The sequence below is a fragment of the Nyctibius grandis genome, chromosome 10, assembly GCF_013368605.1.
Source record: "Nyctibius grandis isolate bNycGra1 chromosome 10, bNycGra1.pri, whole genome shotgun sequence".
NCBI classification, from domain to species: Eukaryota; Metazoa; Chordata; class Aves; order Nyctibiiformes; family Nyctibiidae; genus Nyctibius; species Nyctibius grandis.
The window spans coordinates 9,438,658-9,465,190 of NC_090667.1; the positions used below are offsets into that span (position 1 = coordinate 9,438,658).

Genomic DNA, 26,533 nt, shown 5'->3' on the forward strand with positions numbered 1-26,533 from the left:
GGGGCAGCAGGCTGGGGAGCAGCTCGTCCTGTCTGGCCAAGCAGCGGCTCGCAGCTCGCTGTGGGCAGAGCAGAGCTACCGCCCTCCGGTCCTGCTGCCGCTGCTGCCACCCCGGACCAGCACAAACCCGCTGGCCCTTCCCCTCGCTCCTTTTTTTTCCTGTAGGATGTGGTTCTCCTGCAGCCCCGTCCTTTCCGCTTCATAGCTGTGGGTTCTCCTGAACACAAACGTGTGCGCTGCTGAAGCAGAAAGACAACAGTGCCCCGTAGGATTGGAGATGCCAGTTTATTGTAATGAGTAATTTGAACAGTCACAGGTACCAAAGCCGAGGGGGTGTAGGACAGCTGTGGGCACGGCTCCCCGGGAGCTGGCTGCCCTGCCTGACACGGGGTGCAGGGCGGCTGGGGGACCCAGGGGCCTGGCTGCCTGCTGGGGCTGGAGGGCCAGAGCGCAGAGGGGCTTCCCACGGCCCTGCAGTGAAGGCAGAGGCAGGCAGCCGAGTCCCGAGGTATCAGCGTCCATCCCGCACCGCAGCAGAGCTGCCTACGCGTGCTGGAGCGCAGGGGAACAGCGTAGGAGCGATCAGCCCTATGGACAAGGGGGCACAATCCCAGCACACAACACCAAGTGACTCCCTACACACCCGTTTCCCTTCCCAGCCCACTGGTGAGCCCATGCCCCAGAGCCAAGGGGTGCCCTGTCACCCCACAAGGGCCGCAGCTGCAGGGCAGGTGACCTTCCTGACGCATGGAGCCATAGCTGCAGGGCAGGAGAGCTCTGCATACTTGCTTTATTGGCTGAGCAGGGCTCTGCAGCAAGGCTTGGACAAACATTTTGTGGGCTTAGCTCCACATCCCCCCAGCCCGCTCCTGTGAACCCTTCCCAAGCCCCTGGCGGGCCAGACCTGGGGCACAAGCTCAAGGCTGCCCCGCAGCAGGGTGTGCGCAGGCCTACCCCTCTCCTGCAACCTGGGTGTTTTGCACATTTCCAGGGCTGGGCCTCCGATCAGGCCAGAGGGGCTAATGCCGGCCCCACCAAGCAGAGGAGAGCAGCTGGTGTTTGGGCTGGAAAGCCTGCGCCTTGTGGGGCAGGGAGTGGGACTGAGGCATCTCCCCAGGCTACCTTAGGTGTGCAAATCCAGCAGGGGCCAAAGAGAAGCCACAGAGCAACTGCAGTCAGATGTGCAGGTTGTTCTCCAGGGACAGCACAAGCCCCAGCACCAGCACTGCCCAATCCTGCTCCGGGCCCTTGGGTTAAGAAGCTGGGGACTCGACATGCCCCACAGCAGCTGGACCTTCCAACCTGCTTCCCTGCAACCACACAGCCTCCATCTCCCCTCCTAGTAGCAGGGGAAAGAGCAAACCAGAGGCAAGGGCCCCCGAAGCCTGGCACCTCACAGTCCTGACCGCTGGTGGCCTTCGGGGAGGGACAGAAAACATCCTGCACGCTCACCCCCTGGCCCCTTCCCAGTGCCCTGCACAACCGTCTTGCCTGGCACCAGCAGCCCCACAGGACAGACAGGACACAGACACTGCAACTGCTGCTTGGAGCCCTGCCAGCTTTTTTGGGGTGCACAGCCAGGCTGGGGAGAGTTCTGCTGGGCTTGGGGCAATGGCTGGCCATCCTGGCCCAGCCTGGGTGCCCACACTCACATTCCTCAGTCCCCACTAGCCCGGCACCATCACGCTGCGGCCATGCTCACCCCAGGACCTGGCGGTTCGGAGCGGAGTCAGGGCTGTTCCTCCACCCTCCCGGTCCCGCAGCCAGCTCTGCTCTAAACCCCGCGGGAAGGGCAGATGGCAGCCCCGGTCCCACTAGGATCGCCGCCTCGGGGCCAGAACCCAGACACGGGGCTGCCATGCCCACAGCTGCCCAGCACCAGGACAGGCGCAGGCAGGTTTATTCCCAGCGTAGGGGTGAGGTGGGGAACAGCGGGTGGGGTGTTCTCCCTCTCACTCAGCCAGGCCCCTGGGCAGGGTCCCCCCGCAGAGCCCAGGCCGGGGGCTCCCCCGCTAACTCAGCTCTGCCACCCAGTGTCGCTTCCCGGGGAAATGCCACAGTAATAAATAAGTGTAAAAAGAGACCGATGCACCTTTTAAGCAAAGGAAAACCGTGGGGAGAGTTACAACCAGTGATTGGAGCACAGCCGAGGTGGGCTCGGTGAGCCTGGCCTTGCCCTGCTGCGCTCCCAGCCGTGCCAGGCGGCAGCTAGCGGGACAGGGGCGTCTGTTTGAGGGAGATGAGCACCGAGCGCATCCGTGAGACATCCTTGCTCTGCTTGCTGCTCTTGGGGTTGAAATCACAGAGCTGGGCCACCTTCTCCCACTCGGAGCCCGGGGTTTCCTCCTTGGACTCCTTCAGGAATGCTTCCTCTGAGGCCCTGTGGAGACGTTGAGGGTTGTCACTGGCAGAACCCTTTCCAAGGAAACCCTCCCCTCTGTCTGGGAACCCCTCGTGTCCCCACCTCCTGTCCCCTTGCTCCAGCCCATGAGCTCAGTGTCCTCCGGAATCCAGAGACACATGATGCTCAAGGCTGCTGTTGGCTGAACTCACCCAAGATATGGTTCATCCAGGGGCACAGGGGTGTCTGCCTGCTCCCAAGACTTCTCCGCCCCCAGAGCTGTCCCCCAAAAGGCACAAGACCCCATGGCTTTGCCTCTTCAACCAGCCCCCACTGGGGCATTGCCAGGACCTCCACTTGCCTCCTAAGACTCCACCATTTGGAGACGCTCAGCTGCAGCATCCTCCCTCCGGGACCTCACCAGGGCCCAGCACCTCCCAGCACCCCCCTCCCCTTGGCTGGGCAGCCAGCGCTGGGGCCGGGACCCCCAGGCCCTGCAGGGCAGGATACGGTCTGTAAGAGGCACATACACATAGCCAATCACATCGGCGTCCGGCTGCTGGTAAAAGGCTTTGTCAGCGATCCTGCCCCGAGGCGCAGACAGAGAGAGAGCGCAGAGCGGACAGGCAGGCAGAGGGTTAGAAAGAGAGAAACAAGAGAGGGGGTTAGCGTCCTCCCACGGAGCGTGACCCACTCACCGCAGCATACACGGCACCAGGAAAACCTGCCGGCGATGGCAGGGCTGCACAGACAGTGCCCCAACCCTGCCCCGATGCAAGGCCCATGCCAGGGGCAGGAGGCACTGAGATCCCACTGTGATCCCAGTGTGGTCCCAGCCAGGGCAACTCTGCGCAGCCACCGAAGCCCCGGGGCCTCTCCCCTTGCCTGGCAAAGCTCCGTCCCCGCAGGGCTGGGCCCCACTGTGGGGACAGAGGCCCCCAGACATCCCAGGAAGGCAGACCTGGCTGCACAGCAGCTCCTGTCGCAGCCCTTGCAGTCACGCTGACCCTGACATACCTGTTGTTTGCCCGGTTCTTCTCCATCTGCTCGTTCTGACGCAGGTTCCACTCCTCCAGGTCCTTCTTGGCCTTCTCACGCCACTCCTGCTCAGTCACCTTCGATGCCGCATCTAAGGCCAGGGTGAGACAGACCCCATCAGCCAGACTGGCACCCACTGGGTCTGCTGGGCAGCCCCCCAGGCCCATCCCCAGTCCCCACTAGAGCGCTGCCTGAAAGGCGTCACTGCCCCAGGGACAGCAGATCTTTGGCAGGGGCACCCACGCGGTGTGGGGCATGAGACACCTCTCTGGGATGCAGCAGGGTCACCGCCACGTGAGGCACCCCAAGGATCCCGACTGCCACATCGCAAGGTGCCACGAGCGTGGCCACACACGGGCCTTGGGCCTCACCCAGCTCCTCCAGGCGCTTCTTCTGCTCCTCCCTCCACTTGCGGATGCTCTCAGGCTCCTGGGTCAGCCGGTCAGCCTTGGCTATGGCTGCGTAGGCGTCCGTCGGGCCGTTGGACTCCTGCAAGACATGAGCACCTCACCATCAGCACCAGCTCTTCCCACAGCCCAGCCCAGTGACCTTGAAGGGCTGGCAGCAGGGCAGCACTCCACACTCCCAACACTCAGACAAGCCAAGATAGGGGGTAGGGAGGGTGACAGCCTGGGACATCTGGGACAGTACCCCCAAAGCACTGCGCAAGCTGCTGTCCCAGCTCCCAGCCGCAGTCCCTGTCACCTAGAAAGACTTACCAGCATTCCCCTCCTGACTTGCTGCTCGCTGCCAACGCAGCTCTCGCATCCTCTGGGCAGCCCCACAGCAGAGGACAGCCACCAGCTTTGTGACGTGCTCCCCACCAGCACCAGGCTTCCCTGGCCCTGACTTCGGCCGAGGCAGCCCCAGGACTGAGCATCCTTACAGGCTTGGCCACAGCGGAGAGGCAGGGCCCGAGGGAGACACCGCGCTCTGCCTGGACACCAGCCTGCAGGCAAGAGCGTCCCTCGCTCCTCCAAGCCGAGCTGCCTGCACAGCTCCCACCAGGCCCAGCACCACGCTGGCTCAGCACCTCTCCTAACACCTTCCGCTGGCTGGGACGCCCAGCTCAACGCCGAGCTCAGCAATGGGATTACGGCTCTCCTCTAAGATCCCCGATCTAATTAAGTCTGCCTCATCTCTAATGAGATTATCACCCTGTAAACCAGGCACGGGCAATGCACGTGCTGCTCTGCTGGGCGCTGAGTGGGGTGAAGGGCTTGTCAGATGCTGGCACAGCTTCCCCTGTAGCCAGCAGAGCTGGGCTTTGGGTTCACAGAGGGAGCTGAGACCCAGGTAGGTGGGCCCCACAAAACACTCTTGGCCATGGGGCAAGTGGGTTTAATGGGAGATGCTGCCAGGACTCAGCAGCAAAGGCCACAGCACACTGAATGTCACGTCACAGCCCTGTTCCTGGCTCTGGCCTCTGCCCCAGGGGCCCCAGTGAGCTACCCAGGCTGGAGAAGGGGGGCTTCTGTGGGCAATGGAGGATTTGCCACCTGATCTGAGGGCCCAGGCACTCCCTCAGGGCACAGGCCACCTGCAAACAGATTTGGGGCAGGAGATGGCAGGTGGGACCAATCTGCTCTTCAAAGAGGTGAGAATGGAGCAGCCAGGACTCCCCCCTGAGACCCAGACCTTTCCAGGAGCACCATAGCTGTTCTGGGGCTGGATAGCAAACTCCAGTCAATCCTGGGGGCAGAGCAGCAGAGTGCTGGCCCCATAGTCACCCAATCCCGCTTAGTACCACTGGGCCAGGGCAAGGGGCTGAGCTCTCACCTGAAAGACATCTCCATTGACAGTGGCTCCTCCATTCTGGAAACCAGCTAGAGAAAAGGGAAGAGAGAAAGAGAAACACAACTATGGCAGCTGCAGGTGACCCCAGAGGGGCTGGTGTTCATGGAAAAAGAAGCAAGTCAGTTCCTGGGGGATGTGGCTGTGCCATTTCCAGCCCAGCACACCAATCCACAACAGCTCCACACAAGCAGGCCAGGCCCTGTGGTCTCCTGTCCTTGGTGAGATTCAGCCAGCACCTCTCTCTCCCCCAGACAAGCCTCTCCAGGCATTTATGTCTTTACGGTGTTTTCACTGGTGTTTTATCTTATCTGAAGATTAGGGAAACTATTCCAGGCACGAGGCTGGACAGAGGCAGGTGCTCCTACTGTAGAGACAATCTGACCAACCCCAACCTGCAAGCGGCCAGGCAGAAGCTGCCGATGGACACAGACAGGCAACCCAGAAGCTGTTGGCCGAGTGCCCAGCAGTGCAGGACTGCAACAGAAAGGCGACCTTGCCAGGGACAGAGCCCACAGAAACGCTGCGGTGTGCTCCACCAGGAGAGGAGGGCAGGCATACAGGCCGAGGTCCTCTAGAGCCCACCTGGGGTGAGCTGCAAGGTTAGGGCTGGGAATGAGGCACCACTGACACCCACAGCTGGGGTACAGCCCTATCCCCCCCCAGCCCCAGAGAACACCGAGAGCTGCACACCAGGACCACAAGGCCAGCCCCATGCGGGGCTCACCGCTGCAGGGAGAGAAGAGGCTTTGAAGGAGGCAGACTCTAGGCCCTGAGCTCTCCCCAGTGATGACTGCAGGGCTTCTACCAGCGGGCTAGCTACAGGCACAGGCAGCCACACAGCCACAGCGCAGCTCAGGCAAGCACCATCCTCACAGTGCTCGCCCCCATGGTGCAACTCTGACTACACCCAGCTCCAGCCTGTCTGACTGCATTTATCACCGCAGCTGTCGACACCTCTCTGGGCCCAGGTCTGCCTCCGCAGCCCTGTGTGCGGGGAGGTGAAACCACTGCTCCACAGCCAGCACGAGGAGGCCCTGTGGGCCTGGGTTAGCAGAAGGAGCCAGAGTACTGTGGCAGCAGCGTCCCTATGTCCACGCGGAGAGCAGACCCCTGAGCCCCTGCGGACTGGAGGGAAGAGATCAGGATTAGCACCTTCCACCTGCAGGGCCTGGGACCACAACGTCCCCAATGGAAACGCCTTCCATTTTGCACCCCAAAGGGCTCTGCTGTCTGTGGGGACAGTGATACGGCTGCTATGGCTCCCCAGCTCTGCCTGGCTGCCTCTCACACTGCCCTCGCTGGGGGCACTGAGACATGGAGACAGGGGTCCATCCAACCCAGGGAACCCAGCCTAAGCACACGGGGGAGAAATCACCCCACAGCTGGCAAGTCCCAGCTCAGGATTCACCCCACATTCTGAGGCGAGAGAGGGAACCCCGACACCAAGCCCTCTGGGACCAAGCACAGGCCCCGGACAGCCCTTGCTGTGATGCAGGGCCGGTCCACCGGGGAGCCCTGTCGCCTGCCCGTTGGGGGTTCAGCACGGACCCCGTCACCCACTGGGGATGCACTGCATCCCACGGGGAACCCCCGCCGCGCGGGGGGTGCAGCCTGGAGGGGACCCCTCCCCGCCCTCGGGGCAAGAGGGGGCACAGTCCTCCTTCACACCCACGGGGCTGGCAGCCCTCTCTGCGCCCGCCGGGCGCGCAGCCAGGCGGACCCCGCGGGCCCCCGGCCGCGCCCGCCCGGCGCAGCGCGGCGCTCACCCGGTTCCGGCGGGGCCGCCTGCCCGGCCGGGGCGGCGGCCGATTCGCCGTCGGTCGGCCCGAAGCCCTCGTCATTCTCGATGCCCGCGATCTCGCTCTCCTGCTGGGCCAGGAAAGCGGCGGCCGGGTCCTCCTCGGCGCCGGCCCCCTCGGATGAGGAGAAGAAGCCGAAGTCGTCGGCCATGGCCGGCCCGCCCGCGCCGCTCCCGCTCCGGCTGCGCGGCTCGGCTGGGCTGGGCCCGACGGCGCCCGGGCGGAGCTGTCACTGCGGCGGCGGGCGGGGCGGCCGCGCTGACATCAGCGGCGGGGCGGCGCCGCCGGGCCCGTCCCGCTTCCCCTCCGCATCGCCAGGCCGCCGGCCGCAGCCCGCTCCCCGCGTCGCCGCTGACGGGTCGGCGGGAGCCGGGCCGGGCGCGGCTCCACCGCGGGCATGGGGGGCCGGGGCTGCTCGGCCGCCTCCCCCCGGGCTCGCCAGGCCGTGGTCGCGGGGCACCGGCCCCACCCACGCGCGCACCCGTAGCTCTGTGAGGTGGGAGCGCGCGGCCCCTCGCAGCCACCATCTTGGCTGGCGCCCGCCGCCATCTTGGGTGGAGCCGCCGCCGGTGGACGGGCGGCCCGGCGGGACGGGAGGTGCGCGGGCAGGCCCCAGCCGGTGGCGGACCGGCCGCCCCGGTGACAGGCGGCACAACCTGCTCCCACGGGCTCCAGGCTCCCACCCGCGGGACCCGCTCCCACAGTCAAAGGCAGCCAACGCCCCGGCCCTCCCCGCCGCCAGCTCCGGAAACGCCCGAGCGGCTTTCGGCACACTTCGGAACTCTTCGTGCGCCCATCGGGAACACCCGAAAGCGGCGAGCCCCGTTTGAAGAGGTTCGGGCATTTCCGGAGAGATTCGAGACAACTTCGGCTTTCTCCGGAACGTGGCCGAGCGCTTCCGGTTACGGCCGATAAACGGCCACTGGCTTCAGAGCGGCGGCTCGTGCGCGCGCGCGCGCCCTGGGGCCGGGGCGGAAGTGCGGGGGGGAGACGTCAGTTCCGGAGAGTGACGGAGCGGCGGGTCAGAGGCGGCAGCAAAATGGCGGCGCCTGAGGAGCGGGAGCTGACGGCGGAGCAGACTGAGAAGCTGCTGCAGTTCCAGGTGCCGCGGCGGGGGGGGCCCGTGCCGGCCGGCGGGAGCGGAGGAGGCGGGCACGGAACGGGCTGGGCTGGGTCCGCCCCGCCGACGCTGCGGTCCTGCCGGCCTGCGCCGGGCCGGGGGGTACGGGGCTCACTGAGAACAGGGGCAGGCCTCGCCTGGAGCGGGCCCGGCGGTGTTGGGCCGAGCCTGAGTGCGGGGCGAGAGGAGAGAGTCCTGCGGTCCCGGTCCTGGCGGCGGCGAGTGAAGCTCCTGTGTGGGGCTTGGGCTCCCCGGGCTGCGGGCTCTCCCGGGCTGGGGCCTCGCTGAGGAGCCGGCCGGTGCTACGCGTACCCCGAGCGCTTCGTTAGGAATGGTGTTCTGTCATCGCTAATTGGGGAGGCAGGAAGTGACTGCTGAATAAACCCCATTACCTCCGTACGGGAAAAACTCCTCGGTGAGTCCCGGCCATTTTAATTAGGTGGTCTGAAAATTTCCCCTTATTGTCGTCAGCAGTGAATGGGAGAACCTTTCCTGGCGTCTTGGGAGAGTTAGCCCGTGGGTTTCTATGGAATGTGGTTTCTCAGAAAATTGTTTCTAACCCTCACGGTTTGGTAATGCCTAGTGAGGGGAGGTCACTGGGGATTGTAATGATCTAATCTCGCTGTCTGCAGCATAACGTGGGCTGGGTTACTTAACCTTTGGTTTGCCAGGGCCTCGGGGCTGTGCAGCAGCTGAGTAATTAAAAAAACCTAATCTGCAGATGTGGTTTATTGGGGAGAAAAGTGCTATGGAGTTGAAATACTTAGGGCTGCTCAGTGAGAAGTAATTAAATGTGCTGGCCAATGAAAATTATCTTCAGGTGTCTTGTGTTTGTTTCTGAATTGTAGGGCATCATGTGGTGTTCCTTGGATTGCAGAGTTCTTTTACAAATACAGTATTATCTTTCAAGAGTGTTTTGTCTGATTTTGTTGCTTAATATTCATTTTTTAAGACTGTGTTTTGCATTTTTTTGGTGTGATGTAACTGTAGAATTATAGGGCTTAAAGGGACTTCAGAGGCATCCAGCCCTGCCTTCCCCAGCTGAGATAGGTGCAGGTGTTCGTCATCATTCCAGACAGGTATTTGCTGAGACTTTACCTCTGAGCCAAGGGGATTCAACAACCTCCTGAAGTAATTAATGTACTGCAGTGTTTCTCCATGACTGTAGCCATGAGGAAACTTTTTTTACAGGTATCCCCTCTAAATCTTTACCACAAATTAAGCTGGTTGGGCAGTCTTAACTTACAGACAAAGGAGGCAAAGCATTGTTAACAGTTGCTTTCCCAGTGCTACCATTTGCCTGGTAAGTACGAGGTTTAAGCCATTGCCTTATGCTGCACGTATATATGTATAAAAGCTCCAGCTCCTATCCTCTTGCTATAAGATACTGTAGTACTTACTAATCTACTGAATCTGGACAGATAGGGTCAGCTGCCCTCATCAGTGTCCCTGTTGCTATTTTCAAAACCCTGTGGGCAGCTGTGAAACTAAAGAATCCTGTTTCCTAATGCTACCTGGTGTTGCCATGGACAGCAGCTGGGGGCTGGAGCAGAAGGAGGAGGAGTCAGAAGGAGGGATTCAGGTTTTAGTCCAGCTTCCTGTTGAGCCCTGGTGTGAAGTGGAGGGAAATGCTCCTTAGATAATAAAGGGAAGAGATTTTTTTAGGTAGAAGGCAGCTACTGTCCAGAGCCTGGTGTGAAAGATGTAGCCTAGAAGGCTTCAGTATGAGGAGCTTCTCATTCTTCTGTCCCCTGGGGTACATGAGATCAGATTTTCACCAGGGCTGGGCTAGTGACAGACTTCACTGGTTGAGTTCTCCTCTTTTGGTATTTCACACCTGGCTGCAAGGGGCTCAGGTGTGCAGTCCTGCTTGTTTCTTTGAAATGAGATAGAGTAAATCAGTCCACCTGGAAAAGATTTTTTTTTTTTTTCCCCTTGTTTCCTTTAGCTGAACTCTGTTAAATAGCATTTGCTGTTTGGGGAGGATGGCTAAGACTCGCTAAGATCATTTATATGTTGCTGTTGCCACAAAACACTGCTATGGTTAGCTTGTAAACCTTTCAGGGATTCCTGCTGTCTTCGCAGGGAACACTTAAATGCTCTCAAAGATAAGTTTACATTTTTGTTGTGACGCACAGTCATAAGTAATTTGTGCAGTGTTCTGTGGTGGCAGAGCATTGTAGTGCCACAGAAGGCGGCATGCCAGTGCCATGTGAATAAAGCAGGAGAGTGGACTAGGAAAGAAGGGAGTGGGGATAAGAGATGAGGAAAGCAGAAGGCCCTCCGTAGTGCTACAGTTAAATGGAGAGCCAGAAGGAAAGCATTGAGAGAGAGCTGTAGAGTGCTGTTCACCCAGCAAAAAGCTGTTCTGGGTGAAGATGCTGTTGCCCTACACTGTGTATCCTACTTCTGCTGGGAATTGCTGCTTCCAAGGTAGAGAGGTGAATGTCTGCTGTCCTGTTCGTGGCCCAAGCTGTCAGGGTTACTGTACAGTTTAAATACATGCTTTGCATTAATTCCACTGATGTTTGTGTGATGTGTTTTGGTAGTGCTCATACGAACAGCTTTGCTGGCAGAACGGTGGAAGTAGCAGCTCTTTTCCTACTGATAGGGCTGGAATAGAAGCGTTGTCTGCCACCCTGCTATGGCAGGTTAATGGAGTGAAAAAAGTACCAATATGGAGAGATAATTGGAATAAACTTGAAACAAAAGCAACAAAGCACTCTTGTGTGCTTTCAGCCTCCCATTTACTGCTGAAGCATTGACTAATGTAAAGGAATAAAAGCATCTAAATTTTTCATCTGTCAGAACTTGGCTGTCTTGACATATGTAGAGAGAAACTTGATGTGAACAGCTTAAGAAAGCTGTGGGGATACAGTTCCATTTAGGGAGGTGGAAGAAACAGGAAAGGAGCTTTGTAGGATCTTGTTATTGATCTGTGCCCATTACACTTGGGCTTACGTCTAACATAGTTATAATATCCTAATGTAAAGTAATGGTGTGATAATTCGCAAAGGAAAAAGTTAGCACTCACAGTACCATCGCTGACTTCAGCTGGGGAAAACAAAATGCTCAGGACTGAAAACATCTCTGGTTTAAAGAGGAAGGAGGAAACAAGAAACTCCAGATGTCTCTCCTACTCAGCGCGTTGCGTATTGATCAAAACTCTCATAAAGGCATTTGCTGTAATATGCAAGGAGAAACTCTCTCTGTGGAGGCTTTTTTTGCTGCTTGAAGTCAGATATTCTTTACCCTTGGAGACATAATTCTCTGGAATTTGGCAGTGGGTTGGGAATTACGAGCAGTGCCAGTTGCAGTCCTGTGGATTTGCATCTCTTACGCTATGTTTCAACATACGAGCGTATCTGCAGAGGGAACAATTTCGTAAGTCCAGTTTACAACCTTTGTCCGCTCAGGGGTATTCCTTCTGCCTTTGAAGCGTGGAATTGCACTTTTCACTACTTGGAAGATTTTAGCGTTCTGAGCAGTCTCAAAGGTGAGAGATGCAAATAATTATATCCAGCAGCAACTTCAGTATGTTTTAGGATAGCGCTCCGATTTGAGTGGTATTTGAGAAGCCAATGTTGAACTTTCCTGGCATTTGTGGTACTTAATATTTTGTTTTCTGAATATTATCCACTGTCTTGAGCTTGGATCTACATTTATTTGAAGGTTTGAGGGTGCTAGTTTAATGGGATTAATTTTAACTACAGGGGGCCTTATCTTTTTATTACTTACTGTGTGTGTAAGGTGTATGCTCTTTGAGGCAGCTAATGAGAGACTACAGTGAGTAGGAAACTAGCAGTTAGTGACTGATTTGAAGATACTGTTTGTTCTCTTAGCCTTAACGGTACTAAGAACATGCTCGTTTGTCTGGTATGTGAATAATGCAGTTTGCAGCTAGCCACGAGATTCGCCAGAAATGCTATAACTGGTGCAGTGGAAATGATGTGGTGTTTCAAGTTTCTAATCTGTTTCTGTGACTAAGATGAAGCAGTGGTCGTAGAAGGTACTGAGATAACAGTATAAATGGTCATTGGGAGCGATAATGACCAGTATCAGTGTTTACCAGCAAGTGTTGTATAAACTGGCAGTTGAACTGTCTTCCTGCCGTTCTGAGTGCAAGTCGTTATGAACCCACATATGTCTTCCAGAACATCCTGGAACTATAGTGTGTCTGTCTTACGGAGCATGTCAAAGTAACATTCAAAAAGGTGTTCAGTTTTAAAAGCTGCCTTTACGCAGGCAATTCTTTTTCCCTGCAGTGTTTAATTGTGCAGCTTCATTGATCAGAAGAATGGTGGGAACGCTAGGCACGGTGCTGCTGGGGTGGTTTTGTCACTTCTGTTTTGTGTGAAGAGCAACTGTATTAAGATGCTAAGAAAAAAAAATGTAGGTTCACCTCCACGGAGAAGTACTATTGTAGAAGACTGAGATCTGACCAACAGTGTGCCTATTGCTGCAATGGTGGTCAGGAAGGGGTGAAGTTAGCTGGGCTGTGGTCTCTCTGTGGAGCTCAGTAGGTCTTGCAGATGCTGCAGTGATTCAGTGCTCATTAAATGCCTGTTGGTAGTTCTTCCTAGCTGTTACTGTGGGGCTGCTTTCTGACCTAAAACTGCTAAAGCATTTTGCATAATTTAAAAAGGAGGGAATGTTCAGTCAGGAAGCCCTGTTATTAGTGCTGAGCGATAATCTGGACATTAGAGACAAAGGTGTGAAGGAGTTTCTGAATCTTGTAAATTTTGCAAACACCAGCAGAACTTCCAGGGTGTTAAGGAATGGTGATCGGAAGGCTTCCAAGGCTTCGAAATACACACATGGTGACTCCTTTGTAAAATCAAATCATTGAGTAAATTACAAGTGCCTTTTAAGATGCCCTTCTAAACAGACAATGAAATGCCTTCTGTAGGAGTTTGGGGTAAAAAACAGAATACAAAATCTAAACTTTACTCAGTGAAGCACATCTTCAAATGCCATCTCCCATGGCATTCTCCTGGATCAGCTGACAGCCCACAGCTTGGACAGGTGCACTCTTCGCTGGGTTAAGAACTGGCTGGATGGCCGAGCCCAGAGAGTGGTGGTGAACGGTACTGCATCCAGTTGGTGTCCGGTCACTAGTGGTGTCCCCCAGGCTCAGTACTGGGCCCAGTCCTGTTTAATATTTTTATTGATGATCTGGATGAGGGTATCGAGTGTACCATCAGTAAATTTATGGATGACACTAAGTTGGGTGGGAGTGTTGATCTGCTTGTGGGTAGGAAGGCTCTGCAGAGGGATCTGGACAGGTTGGATAGATGGGCCGAGACCAATGGTATGAAGTTCAACAAGGCCAAGTGCCGGGTCCTACACTTTTGCCACAACATCCCCATACAGCGCCACAGGCTGGGGGAGAGTGGTTGGAAAGCGGCCCGGTGGAAAAGGACTTGGGAGTATTGGTGGACAACTGGCTGAACAGGAGCCAGCAGTGTACCCAGGTGGCCAAGAAGGCCAACAGCATCCTGGCCTCTATCAGGAATAGTGTGGCCAGCAGGACTAGGGGAGTAATTGTCCCTCTGTACTCAGCACTGGTGAGGCCGCACCTCGAGTGCTGTGTCCAGTTCTGGGCCCCTCACTTCAAGAAAGACATTGAGGTGCTGGAGCGAGTCCAGAGGAGGGCAAGAAAGCTGGTGAAGGGTCTGGAGGGTGTGTCCTGTGAGGAGCAGCTGGGGGAACTGGGATTGTTTAGCCTGGAGAAAAGGAGGCTGAGGGGAGACCTTATTGCTCTCTACAACTGCCTGAAAGGAGGTTGTAGCGGGGTGGGGATTGGCCTCTGCTCCCAGGCAACTAGCAACAGGACTAGAGGATGTAGCTTCAAGCTGTGCCAGGGGAGGTTCAGGAAAAATTTCTTCACAGAAAGGGTTATCAGGCATTGGAATGGGCTACCCAGGGAGGTGGTGGAGTCACCATCCCTGGAGGTGTTTAAGAGAAGACTGGATGTGGCACTTAGTGCTATGGTCTAGTTGACACAGTGGTGTTAGGTCAAAGGTTGGACTCGATCCCAGAGGTCTCTTCCAACCTAGATGATTCTGTAAAGAAAATAAGCTAAACTAAATCATGAAGCTGAGTGATAAACGAAGGCATTCTGGCAGCACCAGCTGACTTCACTGAGCTTCATTTCTTCTATGAAATTCACTTCTGTAGTGCTCCCTTGCAAGGCTTGCTGCAGACTTTTTAATAAATATTTATACACCACTGGGCAATGACTTGAAGTGCTTTTTCTGAGCGACTGCAATCACATAGTCAATGTAAGCAATGCTTTGAACAGCCTGGTTCTGTACAGCAGAACAAAACAATGATTTTTGCCCAGTAGACTGGGGAGAAGGTAGAGATCTGTGGAGACTTCATGAGAAAGAAGCCAAGAAATGCTCAAAAGTTCGAACTGAGCCCAGAGATTGAATAGGGCATTTGTCCACAGTGTGCCTGGGGTGGAAATAGCATGTGGAATGTATGAGTGGGGGCAGGGAAGGGAATAGATGCACCATCCTTCTCCAGTAGAAAAAACAGTTCAGTGCATTCTTAAATGGTCAGCTTGTCAAGACTGCCTCGGGGGCTTTTAATTGAAGCAAGAAATGGGGGAGATGATGAGCAGAACTAAATAGGATTGCTAACAATGGATCGGATCACAAGGTGTAATAGAAACCACGCAGAAGGATTTATATCAAGTCACTGCTCTGTTTGCAGTCATTGTAGGCTGCCTCCTGGAGAAAAGCTACACTGACATGTGACAGACAGGGAGCAAAAGTTCCCTGCTCTTTGCCAAACTCCTGCACGGCTGAGATCTCAGGTGCTGCAGAGAGGAGTGTGTGGCATCGGCAGGCAGAGGACAGGCAAGGCTCTTGTGTAGTTCAGCTCCTACAGCCTCTGTAGGTCCGCAGGCTCCAGCTGCCACAGCGTGTCCAGTGCAGTGGGAAAGCAGCCTGCTTCACTTCTCAGCTCAGTCCGAGAGGTGTCCCCTCTGTAGTGTCACACCGGTGCCTGGGGAGGTGTCTGGAGAGAAATCCACCAAGTGAGAAGGTGAAGCATTAAGGATCTGTGGAGTTCTCTTGTCAAGAATGACCTTGCTGGAGAAATGGTCATATTTCAACAGTGTCCCTATATCACCAACACATTTCTGTGTTGAATTTGTTACACTGCTTGTGACAGTTATTGTCATTGCTTCTGCCATCTTGCAGCCAAGCTAAATAATTGTTTCTGAAGGTATAATTGTTTTCTTGGCTTTCTGTAGCCCAGTTATAAAAAAAACCCACCCTATTTTACTCCTTTTAATTTTAAAATAACAGTAGTTTCCTTCAAAATTGCAAGCGTTGTTGATGGTGCCACCTGTAATGAACTTTCACTGACTGACTCAAACGGCTGTTGAAAGGGTAGTGGCAGCACATTCGTGGCTTTATGCTTTACTATGAAAGTGTGTGCTTCAGCTCTGGTGGTAGGTGCAGTACACAACCCCAAAATGTCTGTTCAAACACCTTACAGCGAGCAGTGTGGGGAGAGATGTCTCTGTGGCACAGTGACAGGGATGGTCACGCCTTCCCAAACACTGATGTGAGAGCCCAGGGGCTTTCAGGTCTGCTGGTGTGTTTGGACTGTGTTTTTTGTTTCGGGTCCTCTCCGTGTTGAACTGGATTTTTTTTTTTTTTTACTATAGAATCCCCTCTGACGCTGGAAAACAACTACCTTCAGTAGTGCCTGTCTCATTTTTGTTTTAGTTGCTCTTTATGCTTGCAGGGAGTGAAATAATGGTCACGTTAGATTTTCAGAAATGCTTTGCCTGTCTTTTAAGTTGACGCTTTGAGGTGATGTTTGAGAGCATCAGCCTGGCATATCCCCTTCCAGAGTGAAACTTGTGGGCATTATTATGTTAGACTCTCCACTGGGCTGAATGTAGCTGTAATAACAGACCTTGGGTGCTGCTGAAAATTGGCTGATGCTGGAGGAGTGCAAAGGGCTGTTTGAGGCCTCCTGTGTGTTTACGGATTTGAGTTGGCTCAGGTTGCTCTGCTCTTAAAGCAGAGCACTTTAAAAAAAAAAAGAGTATTGTGGTAATGTGTTGCGGTAACTCCTGCCTGTGCTCACATGTTGCAAAGAACAGTAAGAATACAGCACTTCCCTGGCGCTCATCTGTTTTTATCCTCCTTCTTTAGGACTTGACTGGCATAGAGTCCATGGACCAATGTCGTCACACACTGGAGCAGCACAACTGGAACATAGAGGTACTACTGCAAATGAGATTTGTAGCCATTTCCAAGTACCTGGATTAAACTGAGTATTCTGCAGGGAGAGGGGACACTACGAGTAAGATTTAATCTGTCAGCCCTTGAATTTACACTAGTAGCTCTTTATAACAGTATCTTGATACATCTGGAGAGCTGGTTTCAGAAGTACACAGCAGAGTTGTTACGGCTGTGAACAACCAATTGACCGGCACATTGTGTAACTTCCTATAGTGCGTGTGTGCAGGCTGCCGTGGAGAAGGCTTTCCCTTCAGGAAAGGGCATCGGTGGTTACTGTTTGTGATGAGTTGTGGTTATCCAGTGCTCTGGGGCTGTGGACAAATAATACCTACTGTTAGTGTCCAGAGTATTAAAAAAAGACATTTTCTGCCATCCTTAAATGTCTGAAACCTCCCTTTGCTCTTGTGTCAAAGGCAGCTGTACAGGACCGACTGAATGAGCAAGAGGGTGTCCCAAGTGTCTTTAATCCTCCTCCATCGCGGCCATTGCAGGTCAATACAGCTGACCACAGGATCTACAGCTACGTTGTCTCAAGGCCACAGCCAAGGGCAAGTTATCTTACAGTGGATTTTGTCCTGCTTCTTGGGTGACTGTTTGTAAACCACAGAACTTGCAAGCAGGGAAAGGAGTTGTTTTCTTTGTATGCTGTTATCTCCTTTCTAAATATTTTTATCTTCTGAAAACAAAATGTAGAGCTGTTACTTCAGCCTGTGTTAGTACTGTGGATATTTTCTCCATGGTGTGATTCACAGTATGAGACAACCTTCTTTGTGTCATAGAGTGTCCTGCTGTGGCATAGTAAGGCTTTTTGATCAGTTCAGTTGGAACAAAGGACTGTCCCCTCCTTATGGCAGGGATAATATTTTTTTTCTTTTTAGAGCCCCTCTAGAATGTCTATTACCTTGAATACAGTACCAATTACTCGCATTAATGTTTCACAAACAAATTTGTATGAGCACCTGTGAGACTCAGTGCTGTTAATCCCTTTGTACAGTTAAGAAAATTAGCACAGAGCAAAAGCATTGCTGCTTGAATAGGCAGTGATGCCAGTTTTCAGATGTGTCACGTTGAATTCTGAATGAACCATGTTAGTCACTTCAGTTTGATTTGATGTGTCCGAAGCCATGAAGTATTGCTGAGCTTTTTTGCAGTGTTTAGAGCACTGATACTCCCATATGTGCCTGTGTGCTTGATGCTGGTGGACACTTTGATTTAGCAGGCTTGTTCCTGGGGTGGAGACTGTTCTAATTGTTTGTTTGTAATTGCAGGGCCTGTTAGGATGGGGTTACTACTTCATAATGCTTCCATTCCGATTTACCTATTACACATTACTTGATATATTTAGGTAAGTACTTTTTTTGTGCTGACTCATGTATTGACTGCATCAAGGCACACTCTAGCTTAGATTTGGCTGTACCTCTGTCACTTGGATCTTTAAGTCTAATGGCACATTTTCCATTTATTTGCTCAGCTGGCATTATCTGTAGCCTTGTAAAGTTCCTACACTGTTTAGTAAGAAATAAATCTTATTGCAGAGAAGAGCCATCTTGCAGCTCTGTAAATTTTAATTGGAGTTTGAACTCCACACAGCTTTACAGTTTGAGTGCCATGTGAAGAGGATGCAAAACAGCATCAAACCATCCAGTGTTCTTGGACAAACAGCTTGATCAGAATCACATCCCATTGGGCTGGGCTGCAGGTTAACCTGCCCCAATCCCTGTATGTTACTTGGCAAAACCCAAACTGTAAACACCTGCTTTTTCCCCTTTGTCTGTTGCCTTTTCTCCCTTTACTGCCCTGAAGGAATAGTTCATCTTGCCTTCTTGCAGCATTGATGGAGGGAAAAGGGAATGTTGAAAGGTGGTAAATATCCAGCAGTTGTGTCATCTGCACTGTGTTGGCAGTTTCCCCACTTGCCACCCGCCCCATACTTTTCCAAAGTTCAGTGTAACTTCTACTCATCGATAGAACTGAACAACATTGATATCTGCCTTGCATTTAAGCTTTTTCAGCCTCAGAGGAATGACTGCTGCTTCTGTCTTCATTGGACTCCTGGTGTAATATTCTCTTTCTGCAGCTCTTTGCATTCTGGAATTGTTAGTCTTGGAATAGCAGAAATGCAGTTTTCAAAGTTATCTGGACAAAACTGTGTGGCTTTTAAAAGCCTGTCTTTGACTAAATTCCTCAAACCTTATACTGTTGGTGTGGCTTATGCCTGATGCTTCAGAGGAATTTGAAGCTGTTAATCACAGAATTCAGATACTTGCTGGTGCCTGGCATGAGATGGTATTTGACTGGGGGGTTTCTGTAGCAATGGTATCAGTTTGGAGCAGGTGGCAGTTTAGCTTGTGATTATAAATGTTAAAGGGTCTCAGCTGTGACTTTTTTCCTCCTTATGAATACCAGTGACTGCCTGTGGAAAAGAAAACCTGTTCTTCAGAAAGTCAGTAAGCTGTGAATTTCTAGTGTCCTTTGCTTCCTTCCTAGGTTTGCTCTGCGTTTTATACGCCCTGATCCTCGTAGTCGGGTCACTGACCCAGTGGGTGACATTATTTCGTTTATTCATATGTTTGAGGAAAAATATGGGAGGATACACCCTATCTTCTACCAGGGAACTTACAGCCAGGTCAGTGTCACATGTGGGTGCATAGATCCTGGAGAGGTGGAGAGTGGGGATTTTGCCAGATGGTATCAGGGCCTACATGGCAAAATCACTTTTCATCTAAAAGCCTCGCGTTTGTCCCCAAACTCTCTCACAGGGTAATGGAGGGCTAGTGAACAAGTGTATTGGAAAACCAGTGTCTGCCAGGCTTGATGATGTGCCAAGCCTGCAAAGTTGGAAAGCAAAGCTGCTCTGACTGTTCCTCGACCGTCTGTATGGCTCCGTAGCCAACAGCTATTCTTTGTAATCCTGCCTTTGTTTTTATAAACTGATGTGGTACGCCAGAGTCTGTCCTTCTGTTCACCAAATTGGGATTGACTGCCTGGGCTTGTATTATAATGCAACTCCAGAACTTGGTGCGGGACCTCAAAATTGAGAGAGGGAGCCCCTGAAAAAATTCTGGGAGGGGAGAGTTCCGTATGTTAGATCTGGGCTGATGGTGCTCACTGTAAAAGAGGGACGTCCCAAAGGGTACTGCCTCTTCTGCAGCTTCTCTCAGCCTGGCCGAGGGAAGGGCCTCCTGCAGTGCGTCCCAGCAGACAGTTGGATCAGCACTGCTTCCCGAGTGCCAGAGAAGAATGTGGAGTCTGTATCTGCTCCACGCTGCACAGCGATGGAGCTTGCCACCTCTGCAGCTCTTCTAGGCCCCTCTGTCTTGCTTGGAATCCAAACTGAAATAACCACGGAATGGTTAGGCTACCAAAACTCAGTGCCAGTCAAACAGGGAGCTCATTGTGCACTTATCCTGTGGCCTTGTTTAAGAAATGCTCTTGGGTGGGTGGAATCCAGAGACTGGAGATGCAAAAAAGTTTTTTGTTGTTGTTTTTTGTTTGTGTTTTGTTTTGTTGGGGCCTGCAGCATTATTGAGTTATCTGGTTTTAGTAGTGTGTTCATTTGATGTGGTCTGAAGGTTGTGTCCTGGCAGGGTGAGCTGAGTCTGGCAGGGTGGTGGGGGGTGTCAGCCTGTGCAGTTGCCTACCTGGCTTCGCTCTGAGTTCAGTGTTCTCCAAAGCCACATCCTGAAAGGAGTGTGAAAGAACACTGTTGCAGCCCCCTTAAGTGACGGTTTAGTCAGAAGGTCTGACGGGTTCATCCTCCACTGCTGCTTCATTAAAACCACGCTAGTGGCAGCGTAATGGCCTGAGTAAATGTTGCTGATCTGTGTCACGCAAGTCTTGTGGGTGCTGCTTTCCCCTTACCTAGAGACCCTGTAACTTTACCTCCTCTGCTCTTATGCCAAGGCACTGAATGATGCCAAGCGGGAGCTGCGCTTCCTGTTGGTTTATCTTCATGGAGATGACCACCAAGACACAGATGAATTCTGCCGGTAGGTAGGAGAGTTTTCCAAATAGTTACCTTTGCACTTTAAATGCAGCTTCATTCACACGATCTCTTCTCATCCCCTAGCAATACACTCTGCGTACCTGAGGTGATCACCCTCATAAACACTAGAATGCTCTTCTGGGCTTGCTCAACTAATAAACCAGAGGGATACAGAGGTGAGTGTGTCCTTCCTGGGCTTTACCTATCCCCTCCTGTCTCTGGAACAAGCCAGATGCTCTCAGACAAATTTACATGTTTGAAACACTGTTGTTTTTTGTGCAAGCAGACAAGAGATTTCAGGTTTGCATGGGGAAATACTTGTTGCTTTCCGTGTGATATATCAGAGGGCCTGTTTGGATGCCAGGGAAATACCTTCTGCTCTTCACCTCCACGTGTTTCTGGGCACTCCTAGTCGTGTGCTCTTTGCTATGGGCATTCGAGCTGCTTTCAGTACTTTGGTAATAGAAGTTGGTGGGTGTGTGCTGGGGGATTAAACTGAGTGTGGAAACAAGCTGTGCCCTTAACACTGGCTTGTGTTACACCTGAGGCCAGGAGTGACTTGATAGGTGCATTCTTTCCCTTTCTGAGACAGTCATCTTTACTCCATGCCCAGTCTCTCTGTCTCCTCAGAAGTCTGCAGTGAGGTCCTTTTGAGTACTGTCTTCCCAGAGCTGATGATACCTGGCATGCCAGCATTTTGGTAGGGTTTTGCTGCAAATAGAGCCTTTTCCAGAAGTTTTGTTCATGCCTCCTGTGTTGCTTCTGACCTTTCCTGTTTCATGGCAGGAGAGGCCAGGAGTTCTGGTACTAAATCTGGGTCATTCTTAGCTTCATAGTTCAGCTGCTGGCTATCGACCCCTTGAAAGAATGGCTTTCTAAGGAGACATTCTTTTACCTATTGCTGTTTCACCACTGCAGTGCTTTGGAGTCACAGCCTCGAAAGCAGAGCTGGGAGGGGTCGTGGCCTTTCATTAATCCACGGGGTGCTCTGATTTAGTTTGGAGGGCTCCATTGGTAATGATGGCTCCAAGTTGTGTGATGTGCCATGTGTGTTTTAAGGAGGAGGTGGTCAGGAGCCATGAGTGAATAGGAACTTAAAAGCCCCTGATCTGTTCCATTCCTTGCCTCAAGACAGAGCCAGCCTCTGGCAGAAACCACCTACGTTTATTCAGAAGTGTCCAGGTTGGACACTGCCATCTTCCCCATGACAGTATCTTCCAGAGTCCAGCCATCCTTAATCATCTTAGCAAGTGTTTCCCTGTGCTTGACCTGTGTTTCTCTTCCTTCAGTTTAAACCCAGGGCTTTTTCTCCCATTCTGAATGGACATTCAGAGCAATTTACTTCCTTCCTGCTTGAAATAAAGAATCTTTTTGGTTGCTTGAAAGCTTGTTTTTTTTCCCCCTCAGTCTCTATGCTCCAAGCCACTTCCTCCCTTTGCTAATTTATGAGGTTTAGTTTGACAAAATGGAGCCTGAGGCCTTTTCTGCCTTGGAGGAGATAGTGGCTGTGGAAGCTGCTTTCCTAGGCCCTTGGTGATGGAAAGCGTTTGTGCTGTACCCCTTGCTGACCCTTCTGGATGGGGCAGTTGTGGTGATGTTTGTGCCTGTTTCCCAGTCTCCCAGGCTCTGCGAGAGAACACGTACCCATTCCTGGCTGTGATTATGCTGAAGGATCGCAGAATGACGGTAGTTGGGCGGTTAGAAGGCCTCATCCAGGCTGATGACCTCATTAATCAACTGATGTTTATCATGGATGCCAACCAGACGTACCTGGTGTCTGAACGCCTGGAAAGGTATGAGGGGACCTGAGCACCAGTAATGCAGACCTTGTGGAGGCAGGGTCTGCTCTGCCCCTTCCTCCTTCCAGACACCATACGTAGGCAGGTAGGTCAGCGTCTCCTGTTCTGTAACACAGCCCATGGGCTCTCCTGTTCCTGGTGGGATCATTGGTCCATAAATTCAGGCCACTCTGTAGCCAGGGAGCTGGATGTGTTGCCCGTAGAGGCCCACTGCTAAAAGGTGGGTGTGAGTGCTCCACTGTTTTCTGCAGTTGGAGCACACCCGTAGCGTGCTGGAGCTTTGCAGGTAAAGTGTGGACAATAGCCAGTAAGGAGCCAAGTGGGAGCAAAGGCATCGCAGGCAGGAGGAGAGGTGGTGTCCGCAGCCAGCTGGTGAGTGAGTGCTGCTGCCTGGGCTGGCTGTCCTGAATTCCAGCTGCGTTTCTGGTAGTGCCTTGAGAGCATGAGCTCCAGTCGCCGATAACTCTGTAGGGATTTGCAGGCTGTGTCCGTGGCAGAATGCCACCTTCTGGTCTTCTGCCTGCCCCTCCTCTGCCCCACTGTCTCTGTGGGGAACCCAGTGACACATTTTGATGGCTCTGGTTTGTGAAATGTGCAAGGAATTACCTGAAGTAGATAAAACTGTGAAGAGTCTCAAGTATGAGGCAGAAATCCTGGGCACTGCTTATGTGCTGTCTGTCCACTCTGTCAAGCTGCAGTGGGTGAGAAGTCTCTTGTGTTCAGTTCATTTCCACTCAACCTAGGGAAACAGTTCTTGTGCTAGGGACTGTGGAGACCCGGCTTGCCTTTTAGGAGCTCGTGGTGGTCTAAATGAGGCATTGCCTGATGTGTGTGCTCCAAGTTTGAGGCTGTACCTGCACCCTCAGGTCTGCCATCAGCCTGCCGTGCCTCGGCTTTAGGGCCTGCGAGCCCTGACCGCTCCCTGCTCACGTTTGCAGGGAAGAGAGGAACCAAACCCAAGTTCTGAGGCAGCAGCAGGACGAGGCGTATCTGGCATCCTTGCGTGCGGACCAGGAAAAGGAGCGCAAGAAGAAGGAGGAACGGGAGAGGAAGAAGAAGAAGGAGGAAGAAGTGGAGCAGCAAAAACTAGCAGAGGAGAGACGGCGACGGGTGAGAGCAAACTAACTGCTGGAGAGGCTGCTGCGCCCTCTCGGGTGATCGCGCTGCGTAGGAGCAGCGCCTGCAGTAGGGCTTTCTTGTCGGATTGGAGCTGCTTGTCTTGCTTGGGGCTTGAGTGTCCTCCGAGCCTCCTGGAGCAGCTGTGCTGCAAGGGACAAGCAAAAAGGTCAGTTGAGTGCGTGCCCATTGCTCCTGCTCCCTTCTTACCTTGCAGACGCTGCAGGAGGAGAAGGAGCGGAAGTCGGAATGCCTTCCCCCCGAGCCCCATCCCGATGACCCAGAGAGCGTTAAGATCATTTTCAAGCTGCCGAACGATTCCAGAGTGGAGCGGCGATTCCACTTCACACAGTCCTTGACGGTGAGCTTGGGGCAGAGCTGCTGGGCTTCCCAGAGTAAGGGAGGGTCAAGAGATGATCCAGGTGGCTTGGCAAAGCTTTGGTTCCATTGGACTTTGCCAAATGGTGACCTTTGCCGAGAGCCTTAGCAGGCAGAGTTGTTCCCTGGGTAAAGAGGGTGTCATGGGGCCTGGTGCCACCAGCTTAGAAGAGAGATGAGAGGAAAAAATGGAAAACCACTTTTTTTCCTTCTGAAAAACTGAGACTCTTGTTGCTCCCTATAAATAAAGGTGTAGGAAGAGCCAGAAACAGTGTCTGGACTCCACAGGTGTACTCTATGGCAAGTCCTGTTTCATGCATGCTAAGAAAATGGTTGTCTTGTGTCTACAGTGCAGTGATGGTGCAAATTTGGGAACCTTCCCCCGCCGTGAGATGCCACGGATGCAGTCTGGCTGTGTCATTGCTCCCCCAGCTGGCAGTTATTCCTCTGCTTCTTTCCCAGGTGATCCACGACTTCCTGTTCTCCTTGAAAGAGAGCCCGGAGAAGTTCCAGATTGAGGCCAACTTCCCTCGCCGTGTCCTGCCCTGCCTCCCTACAGAGGAGTGGCCCAACCCACCCACGCTGCAGGAGGCCGGACTCAGCCACACGGAAGTCCTCTTTGTGCAGGACCTCACGGACGATTGACACTTTTCCAGAAGACACAAAATGGAAAGAGAAATTCATATTATTATTATAATACAATATTTTTTTTAAAAAGACTGCGTACAAATGAGGGATCAGAGACCACATCGCCTGTGCCAGCTGTGCTGTGTGTGTGCACTGGCGAGAGGGAGCGTGTGCGTGTTCCTTGCACACCCGTGTACACAGCCATCCCCTACACTTGGAGGGCAGAAAGGGAGGGGAGCTGGTGTTGCCCCTCCGCCCTCCCAGGGGAGGAACAGGAATGGCAGCTCTTGGTAATTATTGCTTTTATTGACAACAATAATAATAAAACCCCAACGACCTGACACCTTGTGAAGATTTGATACTCTGCTGCTCCTGACAGCCAGAAGACCGGGAGTGGGGTGGGGGGAAAGGGCTGGACAGAATCTCTTCAGCTTCCCTCTGTGTATAAATATCTTTCTTTTAATATTTCTCTTGCTTTGTAATGACCAAAGGAGAAGGGGGTTGAACTATAGTATTAACTTTTTGATAAAGAGCTGGTTCGATTCTTACCCGTGTGGGGTCTTGCCCAGAGTTCTTAGCCTGCGTAGTGTAATAAACTCTGCCTCTAGCATGTCTGTGCCAATGCTTTCTGCCTGTGCCCCCTGCCACAGCCGAGCGCTGGCCAAGGGGCTTCCAGCTGCTGTGGCTCCACAGCGAGAGGGATGGCTCTGTGAGTTGGTCACGTTGTGCCTGGGGAGCTGTTGGTGTAAGACAAACAAGAACGTGCCCATGGTATGAGCTGGGGTGAGGCTGGGTAGGAGGAAGAGGGCCTGCCCTTGGCCCAGAGGGCTGGGTTGCCCCTCCCTGATCAAGTTGAAGGTGGAAAAAAAAAGACCTGCAAGGTGCAGTGTGGAGAAGGGTGGGTCTGAGTTCCCGCAGGGGCTTGGTCATGTCGGGAGCTGCCCTGTCAGCTCCTGCCTGAAGGGAAAGGTCCTCCCTTACCCCTGTCTGGTGGTTACCTGCTGTGGACAGGTAGCCATGCTCTTCCCCTCAGTGCAGCCCATGTGCCTGCAGGAAGCACAGCAGGGATGTCCCTCCCCGTTTCTGAAGGGTGTGCAAGGGTGGTTCCAGGGCCTGGCATGACTTTTTCAATAGGGAGAAGAGATCTGTCATCTTCCTCAAAGGAAAAGCTGTTCTCTTTCTGGCCAGGGAGCCTTCAGGAGCAGCATGGTTTAGAGCATAGAACCTTGCACTTACCCTTGGGGAGCCAGAGCTCCTGCCCTCAGTCACGTGTAGGGTGGATGTGTTGGTGCTGCTCAGCTTGACAGGCCCAGCCTGGGGCTGTTGAGGGCCCCTGGGGACAGACAGTGGTGTGGAGGGGTCACCTCTCCCCGGGCTGGGGAGGGACATGGGCATGCTGGAGCATTGGGCTGTAGGAGAGATGGGTGCTACCACCCAGGAGGACATGCTATCCCAGGAGCACACCCAGGAGGACTTTCCATCTCTGTTGAAGCTCTGAAAGATCTCCAGGTGTGAGCAAGGGGGTCCAAGGTGCCCAAGGTGCTGCTGGATCACAAGACCTCTTTGGGGCAGATTGACCCAGCTAGCTCTTGCTTCCACCCTCGGGCTCTCCTGGTCCCTGCTCTGAGGCTCTTTGAGCTGCCACACTGACCCTTCACCTGCTCAGTGACAGCCTGGGGACCCCCAGCCCTGAACAGTGTTAGCCTGGCTTCAGCCCCCCCCAGGGGACCCAGTGGGGCCACACATGGCCACCCCGCCCCCCTCTCGAGCCCCTGCTGAGACAAGAGCCGGGGCACAGCGCATTGGTATACATCATACATTTATTAGTGAATATCCCTCTCAAAATCAGCCACAACATTAAAAAAAATAATGATTGCACTACTTGGTCAAGCAGAACTAGCAACTTTCATTTTAAAAAAAGTACAAATCTGTTAAAAATTTCAATCAGTATAATACACATATATATAATACAACATACTAGTTATGTTAAATGCTACAAAACCAATATGATTCCAATGGAATGGAAAAAAACCAAACACTTTTAGAGCTTTAAGAACCTTTTTTCTTCTATATATTAGCCTTTTTTCAAATACATACATGGGAAAAATGAGGTAACTGTAAAATGTGCAAGTAACAGAGCAAAAAAAATTATATATATATATTTATATATATATATATATATATATATAAAAACTTTCTAACACAGAACACACGTCCTAGCACCTTCCGGGGAGCCGCGGGGGCCGCGGGGGTCCCACCGGAG

At 52.9% G+C, this 26,533-nt stretch overlaps 2 protein-coding genes across 4 annotated transcripts; one reads left to right on the top strand and one right to left on the bottom strand.

Annotated features, from left to right (window-relative positions):
- Positions 1-266: 266 nt before the first annotated feature.
- Positions 267-7,207, bottom strand: CLTB (clathrin light chain B). Of its 2 annotated transcripts, XM_068409067.1 has the most exons (6): positions 6,943-7,207; positions 5,159-5,205; positions 3,751-3,868; positions 3,359-3,470; positions 2,872-2,925; positions 267-2,380 (listed from the first exon to the last, which is right to left on the bottom strand). In XM_068409067.1, exons 1-6 carry the CDS (start codon positions 7,124-7,126, stop codon positions 2,209-2,211), a joined length of 687 nt encoding a protein of 228 aa, XP_068265168.1. In that variant the 5' UTR covers positions 7,127-7,207; the 3' UTR covers positions 267-2,208. The 2 variants fall into 2 exon arrangements, with proteins under 2 accessions (XP_068265168.1, XP_068265169.1); XM_068409068.1 differs by lacking the exon at positions 2,872-2,925.
- Positions 7,208-7,304: 97 nt separating this feature from the next.
- Positions 7,305-24,818, top strand: FAF2 (Fas associated factor family member 2). 2 transcript variants are annotated; one of them, XM_068409287.1, is made up of 11 exons: positions 7,305-8,077; positions 16,276-16,344; positions 16,779-16,913; positions 17,634-17,710; positions 18,853-18,991; positions 20,269-20,354; positions 20,435-20,526; positions 21,966-22,143; positions 23,088-23,259; positions 23,483-23,626; positions 24,106-24,818. In XM_068409287.1, the coding sequence occupies exons 1-11, from the start codon at positions 8,015-8,017 to the stop codon at positions 24,286-24,288; spliced, it is 1,338 nt and encodes a 445-aa protein (XP_068265388.1). In that variant the 5' UTR covers positions 7,305-8,014; the 3' UTR covers positions 24,289-24,818. The 2 variants fall into 2 exon arrangements, with proteins under 2 accessions (XP_068265388.1, XP_068265389.1); XM_068409288.1 differs by lacking the exon at positions 7,305-8,077 and adding an exon at positions 8,254-8,510.
- Positions 24,819-26,533: the final 1,715 nt, after the last annotated feature.

What these genes read in the sequence shown, in the direction of transcription:
- CLTB (XM_068409067.1), bottom strand. Translation starts at nt 7,126, where the DNA reads ATGGCCGACGACTTCGGCTTCTTCTCCTCATCCGAGGGGGCCGGCGCC. An exon ending in GGCGGCCCCGCCGGAACCGG is followed by an intron (nt 5,206 to 6,942) that starts GTGAGCGCCGCG and finishes CCTTTTCTCTAG; the next exon opens with CTGGTTTCCAGAATGGAGGA. An exon ending in GCCGATGTGATTGGCTATGT is followed by an intron (nt 2,381 to 2,871) that starts GTATGTGCCTCT and finishes ACGTCTCCACAG; the next exon opens with GGCCTCAGAGGAAGCATTCC.
- FAF2 (XM_068409287.1), top strand. Translation starts at nt 8,015, where the DNA reads ATGGCGGCGCCTGAGGAGCGGGAGCTGACGGCGGAGCAGACTGAGAAG. An exon ending in ACATTACTTGATATATTTAG is followed by an intron (nt 17,711 to 18,852) that starts GTAAGTACTTTT and finishes CTTCCTTCCTAG; the next exon opens with GTTTGCTCTGCGTTTTATAC. An exon ending in ACCAGGGAACTTACAGCCAG is followed by an intron (nt 18,992 to 20,268) that starts GTCAGTGTCACA and finishes TCTTATGCCAAG; the next exon opens with GCACTGAATGATGCCAAGCG.